Raw genomic sequence first — 8,832 nt, 5'->3', positions numbered from 1 at the left:
GTGGATAATGTTCTGTCTGATATTTGTTTACTTTGTTATTGTTTGCATGATTATTTCTTTTGCTCATTGAGTGTCTGATGGTCTTTGTTATGTGGGTTTTTTAATTGTGTTTGTTTGTGGCTGTCTGGAAAAGACAAATCTCAAGGTTGTATACAGTATACATACTTGGAAAATTGACAGATTAATAACCATAGAATAAGAGCTTCAATTATTGTATCAGTTCAAAGTTCAAAGTAAATTTATTCTCAGAGTACATATGTGTCACCATGTACAACCCTGTGATACATTGAAATTGCTCCCTTGAAGTCAAAACCGAATCGAAGGCAAGGACAAGTTACATAACTGTCTATCTAGCATTTCTATCAAATTTGCAACTTGGAAAGCAAATTGTAGCAGACAAGTGGAAATTCTTGAGATAGATATGAGCCTCCTTTTCTCCACCTTTAGATTCTTGGTAACATGTTTATTTTTCTAAAAAGCAATACAAGTAAATTATATTTGACAGGCTTGACTTGGCATTATATTCAACCTTAGCAAAAGGCTGTGATATTCTCTCCTGGGTGAGGTAGTTTCTACCTGCAGTACAATGTTGAGAAACTGGACAGTGCCATCTAGTGTGTAATGTGGAAAAGGGAACTGAAAAAATTGTGGGAGAAGCCGAAACTATTTTCTGGACCATGAATGTAAGGTAGTAGCCATATATGAAGAAGTGTTGGGTACAGTATACAAAATATGAAATTGAAGCTGCACAGGGTGATCTGGAAGTGCTCAGATAATGCGAGTTGTGAGGCTGGTAAATAGTAGGATCTATAAAAAGATCAGTAGATTAAACCTCTAGAAGATATGCTTAGTTTCGTCATGTTTAGGCATATGATGTGCTTGGTTTTAATCAATATTGCTCCTGAATGACAAAAACATGATTTTTTAAAAAAATAGTTTTTGAAACCCATTTTAAGATGGATCCAAATCTGAAACTGTGAACACTCTGATCTGATTAGAGAAGAAAAACCTGAATTGCATAGGAAGTTAGCAAAGTGGCAATTAAATAAATAAGCAAAAACTTCTGCCATTAATTATACCTTCACACTGTGCAGCAGATGTTTACCAACATGCATTTCAAAAAGCTTCTTGTTAGTTATCGATTGCAGTTATTCTGGCTCTACTATATTTCAAACATGCTTTTGAATCATATTCAAGCAGTATTGTTGGATAAGTGAAGTAAAGTTGACTGGATCACAAAATAAACACCACACCATGAGCTGGAAGCTTTGTGCTGAGTATTATACAATAGACCATTTCACAAAAGCCTGACTTCCGTTTACAATATATTTAGGAGATATCAGTTTTCAGAAACTTAAAGAAATAAACTATGACAGAGGAGTTACTTAAATGAATCCTTTAGTGATTGCTGTTGTCTTTTTCAGAATATAAAAAGCTCCTTTTGTGAGTAAACACAAAATACTCTGCAGATGCTGAGGTCAAAGCAACATACACAACACGCTGGAGGAACTCAGCAGATCGGGCAGCATCCGTGGAAACAAACAGTCAACGTTTCAGGCCAAGACCCTTCGTCAGGACCTAACGAGTTCCTCCAGCGTGTTATGTGTGTTCTTTTGGTGAGTGATCTATTTGCTCTATTTTTAAACCTTGCTTTTCTTGCTTTAATTTCCCAAATATAGTTAAAATTTGCAAATAAATTATTGTTGCCGCATCTAAATCTAGACTGTTGTCTGATTCATTAGGAGACACAGTAGAAACTGTACATACATTCGCATGTGGGTGTGGCTGTGATGTAGAGTATTTCTATTCCCCGATGATCAAGTCCAAGATTTACAAAGCCAGATGAAGTGAGGCATGGCTTACTCATGGGAGATACAGTATATCATTACAAGGGAAGAACTACATCTGTGAATACTAAAGATTACAGCTGTGCACAATTTTGAAGGAGAGTTAGGGAAATTTGCCATTTATTACCAGAAATGTAGTGTTGGCCAGAAATAAATAAAATATGCTGTTATGCAAAATGATATTAGTTTTTCAAGTTGTCAAAGTAAAAACAGAGCTAATGAGAAACTTATTTTAGAGGAGAAGCACTTGGATTCAAAAATGTTATACTTAAATAAGTTAATGTGCGAAAAAGGAAATTATCTAGATAAAACTGACGGTTACGATGGGAGTTAGGAGAGTGGCTTGAGGAGATGGGGGATAAGATGACAATAGGGTTATCAGGAAAGTCAAAACATAGGATAAGTGGAGCACAATTAGGTTTCATTGGTCCAATAATATTATCATTGCCACTAAAAGAGAATATCCTTTGTATGATCTCCTTTGTGAAAACAAATCTGCAGGTTACATTTAATGTAATTTTAATACACTACTTATTTTTCATCCTGTAAATTTCATTGATAATTCCTTTACTTACTATACAAATGCAAATTCCAGGCCTTGGTTTTAATAATTACCTTACAGCAACCAACCTCTCCACTTGACAAAAATAGACCTAATCACTTACAGAACACATCCGTTTTAGTCTGTATCCTGAACCTCTGATCACATTCTCTTTAATTCTCCACCACACACCCACTTCAATTTTTTCCAGCCACAAACTATGGGGATTAATAACATGTAAAAAAAAAAGCCCTGGAAATAGCAATCAATTCCATTAGGCATCTGGCCTCAACAAGGAAGTAGCCACCATTTCATTTCATATAACATTTCCTGGCAATTGCATTGCCATTACATTTCCTCTAGATTCCCTTTGCTTTTATACTTGAACCATTTTGAATGCCACATGGTAACACCCCAGAGACTCCTCTCCAAGAAACTTACCATTCAAATCACTATCACCTCACTAGCTCAAACTCACTTCCTGACAGAATTGTGGTAATAATTACACCAGGAGTACAGCAGTTCAAAATGGACAACTGTGAATGCCAATAAGTGCCAAGTTACATTCCGTGTCCACATGTAATATGCATGTGTGTGTATATATAAATATTCTATAACAAAATAAAACGATTTTATATATATAAAATAGTAATCGTTTTATTGTGGGCCACCTTGTAGTTATTCAGTCTTCCTTTTCTCTCATTCCATCCCAACGTTGACTTCTTTCGCAAACACGAGGAATTCTGCTTTCCCTGGCTTTGTACTTACTTAAGAACATTCTTTATTTATAACTACTTCACACCATGATTTATGAAGAGCAGCAACCTCGGCAGTTAACTTGCAATTTACACCAGCGTACTCCTAACCTCCGCGTATTTATTGTTTTCTTTTACCACTCCTCTTTTCGGTTGGGAGAAAGTCTTTTTTTTTCCGGACCAATCAACGACGAGATTCCGCTCACTAATGAGCAGACAGCACCTTTCTGCGGACCGTGCAATTAGAAACGGAGATCGCAATTTTAACCAATCAATGCCCCGATTCCGCCCGTTTGGCCTGCGAGAAGGATAGCAAGTCAGCCAATCAAACATGGGAACTGTCCCCGGCGGATTCTCAACCAATGCTGTTTCGAGTTATGGTTAATGGTGGTGGCCAATGGGGACGCGCTTGAGCTTTCTCCTGCTCGAAGCGAAGGAGTTTGGCTGGCGAGAGCGAAAGCGGCGGGGAAGGAAAAATTAGAAACTTCCGTTACAAATGCTTTACATCAACATGAAAGCGAGGAGGGAAGTAAACGACAAGGATTTATCTGCAGAAGTTAATGCTTTCTAGTCTCCAGGGGTTCAAAGTTTTCGGAATTTAGGTCCCCCTCCCCTAAAAGCATGTTGGATGTGTTTTTATATCTGTGCGTGTGGGGTGCTGTGTCCTTAGTACCGTTCAAAGCACAAACTGAATGATAAAACTTTGTCAACAGCAGGCTTTACGGCGGGGTGAAGGATTTGCTCAAAGTTGGGAGTTACTCCAAGTGTGGAGATGTAACTTTTGAGGTCGAGATTGAGTATTGTTGGATCTCATTAAGATTTCGGAATTTTACTTCTAGTACCACACTATTGGGGGAACAAGCAAACTTTCCTCGGAAATATAAAATTTCCAGCATCTGCAGATTTTCTCGTGGTTGCGTTCGGAAATATAAACATGTTTTTTTTAAAAAAAAGCGCCCAGATGGTTGGAGTTAATTATCAACCCGGAGTTAAACGAGGGAGTTAAGTTCAAAGGGATTAATTATTACTGTCTGGAATTCCCCAGCTTCGGAACAGAAGGTGTCAGTGGAATTGCGAAAACAGAGATTTGGGAAGCAAACGCGCCCATTTCTACCTCTTTCTCCTGTGTCGGGGTGAAGGCGGTCGGAAGAGGGTATCGCGGCGGCCGTTCAGGAAATCAGGACTTTGGAGAGGGATCCAAACGCTGACCGGAGAGGTGCTAATCATTAATCTCCAGGCGGCAAAGGATTAAACCAAACCCGATCCTCTTCCTCATCGCAACCGGGCAAAAGAAAATACCAAGCAGCAGATCCGAGGTGGCGTTGATTTTTTTTTGAAAAGATACGTTGGTTTGGGAGGAGGAATCAGCAACTGAAAGAGTTAATACCAAAGCATAATCAATTGCAAGAGAGCGATCTGACTGCACTAATCGAGGATATCAACAGATGATGGGAGACGCGAGTTCTGGACTGGTCGATAACCAGGTGACCGCAGTGTTAGTTGTGGACGGTGGTTGCCCAGAGGCTAAAACCCCGGGCCAGGAGGAGCTGATCCGTCATTCGAGCGGGGAAACCAGGAAGGGGACACCGCACTCTGAGGCTCCGAGCCATAAACTAATTGTAAGACCAGCGACATTTGTAATCAATCATTCGAAGGATCGATGCCAAAGCACATTTGTGCAAGGTCCGATTGGGACCTTTCACCTAAGAGGAGCCGATGAACAGGGTTCGGCTCAGCTCCCGCATTCAGCCCGTACTCAGGTTATCGGAATTGCCAAAGAAAACGAGAGTACGGACAGTGCAATCAGTAACCAAAGAGAAATAAAGCGAGGGCCTTGTTTGAGAGCTGTAATCAATAATCAGGTGATTGGGATCCCAAGTGGTAGTGGGATCGGTGCGGTCATGGAACCGAAATCGGGAGAATTAAAAAACACGGTCGGATTTGCCAGTGCGGGAAGAAACTTTAATATGTTTGGATGTTTTGGGAGATTGTGGACATTTGTGCTGTTTCATATCCACGTGCTACAGACCCTTGCGCAAGGTAAGATGAGACTAGCATTCAGTAGGTCTGAAATCATCCTCTGGCGTGGAGGCTTAAAATGCTGTTTACACGCAGTTTTGTGTTTCTTTAAATCGTGATTGCCGTGTAGAACAAGTGCGCATTGTAGTTTGACGATTTTATTTTTTATTTTTCAAAGTTGCTCCACGATCAATAAGAAAAGTAGCGATTTGAAAACTGCAGCCAAATAGCGCATCGAAAGAGTTAAACATGGAATTTTATACGCTATCATTTTTCACAGGCGGCTTACTTTGCAAACTGACTTGTAGTGTTAAGGAACAATTATCCATTGGCGACTAGGCTAATGAGACGGTGTCCTCTTTCAATTTCTTTCCAGGGAAGAAGAATAAATAATTAAAACATTAGGTATCTATCAGTATAAATTAGCGCCTTTACCGGCTCCACTTTTCATTGGCAATAGCAGTACCAAGTACCAGTTCAAAGCAATCTCCCAATCCCTGTTCTGTTTTAATTTATTTTGATCTAGCAGTCTCCAATCTATGAACAGAACCCGCTCCAGTTTACCGATTTAAAAGTGTTGTTGCTTCGCGATCGTCTTGTTTGATCTGTGATGAGTCACAGAAAGTATTAGATACGGAATTGTTTTTTTTAAACTCGGCGAATAAACCAGCGTCGCATCTTGTATGTTTTGCTATTGAAATTTAGTTTCTTGAAGTCGACATCATCATAATTTATATGCACTAGTACTTTATTCAAGTTCCAGTGCCCCTCGTATCCCAGGAAGTGATGTTTGTTTAGCAAAATGGAAAATTACAAATCACTAGCATTTTAAGTTCCGATCGATTGAATGTTTTAAAGATTGGAGAACCTGTCGACTAACTTGTTTATTTAATATCCATATCTTCAGTTCATAGTTGTCATAGTTCACTTTGCCTGTGAAAATAGTTTCAAATAAAGGACGGATTGATTAACCATTTGAAAGGATGTGGTATTAACATTTTCTTCTGAGCTAGATCTTGCATCGGTTGATTACAGTGGGATGGGCAGCCCATTAGGCACTAGCATCCAAATAAGATATCAACTCAGAATCAGGAGTTGATTCTCTGAGCTCCATTTTGCAGACTACCCAGGATTACTTTTAATATTAAAGTAGAAAGCTACCAATAAACCAAAAAACTCATTTTGGGAAAAAAAATTTAAAAATATAAAAAGAGAACAATGGCATAGGTAAGTATGTTAAAAAGCTTACCGGAAATATACTCAGTTTTACTAATTTTGGAGGCAGTCCAACAGAGATTCACCAGGTTGTTCCTGGAGACGAGAGGGTTGGTTGTCCTTTTGCTGGCAGTTGAGGAAATTGGATCAGTATCCTTTGCAGTTAACAAGAGTAATTGATGAAATCTAAGGGGGCATTGCAAGGTAGATGTTTTCACTTGTAGAATTTTGAATGAGGAGACCGTTACAAGGTAAGGGAATGGTTGTTTAAAACAGATGCAGTAGGATTTCTTCTTGGTGAATTGCTGAAATTCAAGCATAGGAGGGTAGTAGTGGAGGCTAGATTATTGGAGGTATTTTAATTGGAGATAAATTTTTGAAAAATCTGTGAATTGCAGGCAATGGGGAATTGGCACAAAATAGGAGCAGAGATCATATTGAATGATGGAGCAGGTGGCCATCTCCTGCTTATATTTTCTTTGCATTCTTTTGATACTTGGAATGTATTGCAGGGGTACCTAGTTGTTCAGAAATCCTGTTTCTGTGTGTTATCCCTCTGACATTTTCTTGAGTGCTTTATTAAACATTCATTGCAGGTAAAACTAAATGTTATATAGTTCTTTTTTAAGTGCAAATCCCAAGAGAGCATTTGCAACTAAAATCATTAATCTGCATACCTGAATATCTGCTTTGAAGATCTGTAAAATAACAGAAGAAATGGATCATAAGGCATAGCAAGTCAACCACTTATCATAACAAGGAAGTTTGTCATGCATTCCATTCAGCAGGATGAGATGAACATTTTGCTCCAAGTTTAGTACTAATTAGCTTTTTTATCCCTCATAAAGTGGCTGAGGTTTAATTGGTCGACAGTAACAAGTTAGGTGGCAGATTGTAAATTGCCAGGTGTAAATTGGGAGTAGGAAATTGCAAAGGGGCTGAAAATTGTTGATGAGAAAATATTTGAAAGGCTCAGGGAATGTTGGCCTTTACCTAATACACACAATACATTCATTGGTTCTACAAAACTTTGGTCTGATCCTACTTAGGACGTTGTGTATAGTTCTGGACATTTCTTGTGAAGAAGCAAATGCTAGCATTGGAGGAAATACTAATCCAATTGATCCAGGAGCTGGATTATAAAGACGAGTTGTATGGAGTAGACTTCTACTGTAGTCCCTTGAGCGTAGAAGATTAAGGGACCTAATTGTTGTCTTTAAGGTGATTAAAGTTGCTAAGTAGATTGAAGCTCTACTCTGGTGGAAAAAAATGTTAACACAGAGACATAATCTTAAAATTCGTGTCAGGGAAGGTAATTAAAAGCTATTGTTTATTTTTAAATTTTGTAATACAGCATTGCGACGGGCCTTTCTGGCCCAGCAAGCCCGTGCTGCCCAGTTACACCCCAGTGACCAATAAACCTACTAACCTGAATATCTTTAGAATGTGGAGCAGCTGTAAAACACACGGTCACAGGGAGAACTTGCAGAGTCCTTATAGACAGCAACGGTATTGAACCTGTGTTGCTGTCACTGTAATAGTGTCAGACCACCATGCCGTTCCTGAACAAAATCTTGGACACTGTTCCTCTTTCTAATTATGAACCTTCCACAAAGAGCAAATTCGTAAACCAAAAATTCATTGATTTTTATTAGGTAAGGATGTTGAAGACCTTGGGTCCAGAAATAATTGATGGAGATTTTTTTTTCTCCACCTACTCCACTTTTGCTGTTCGCAACTTACACTTTAACAACACAAGTAACAATACAGCCTTTTCCTAACTTCAATATTGTATGCAAATTTATATGACTATGTTGTTACATCAACCAAATATCAGAGGTTTGTAATGATAAACTACTTAATGCAAGTTTGTGTGCACTTGGAAAGAGGAAAAAGCCATTCATCCATTGCAAGTTATTTCAATTACTGGTTTCAGTAAGGTTTCTTTGAAGTTTAAACATTTCTATGGAGTTCTCTGCACCTCACAATCCTCTCTATTACCACCTACTCCCTACCTTGGGTTCCAAATGTATAAACATATAAAAGATAGTAACTCAAAAGTATAGCCTTGCTGTTGGATTGGTTAGTATTTTGTTTTCTTGTATGAATTTATATAAAACAATTTAATCCAGAGTAAATCATGCTAACAGTCGTTTCAAGGTGAAACAACCATTGGGAAATTAGGCTGGGACTTGAATGCACAATTGACATTGGGACTGCTGACGTTCTCCTGGTTTCAGGTGTTTGGTAAATGATGCCAGGCAGTATCTGTAGAAATGAGTACAGTTGGTGTTTCAGGCCGAGGCACTTCAGCAGGACTTGGATGAATAAAAATGAGGAGTAGAGTTGAAAAGTGGGGAGAGGGGAGGGAGAAACACAAGGACGCGTGGCCACTTTGGGTTTCATCTGGGTGCTCCGGTTTCCTCCCACAGTCCAAACATGTACCAGTTGGTAG

General features: G+C 38.9%; 1 protein-coding gene across 1 annotated transcript in view; it reads left to right on the top strand.

The window, feature by feature from the left end:
* Positions 1–3,579: 3,579 nt before the first annotated feature.
* Positions 3,580–8,832, top strand: part of sdk1a (sidekick cell adhesion molecule 1a) — a 744,722-nt gene continuing 739,469 nt past the window's right edge. Inside the window, exon 1 of the mRNA XM_072268711.1 lies at positions 3,580–5,183. Within this exon, the coding sequence (XP_072124812.1) occupies positions 4,589–5,183 (595 nt within the window). The 5' untranslated portion in view covers positions 3,580–4,588. The remainder of the gene's footprint in view (positions 5,184–8,832) is intronic.

This window comes from Mobula birostris, chromosome 9 (genome assembly GCF_030028105.1).
Source record: "Mobula birostris isolate sMobBir1 chromosome 9, sMobBir1.hap1, whole genome shotgun sequence".
Lineage (NCBI taxonomy): Eukaryota > Metazoa > Chordata > Chondrichthyes > Myliobatiformes > Myliobatidae > Mobula > Mobula birostris.
This window is presented reverse-complemented; position numbering and strand designations above follow the sequence as displayed.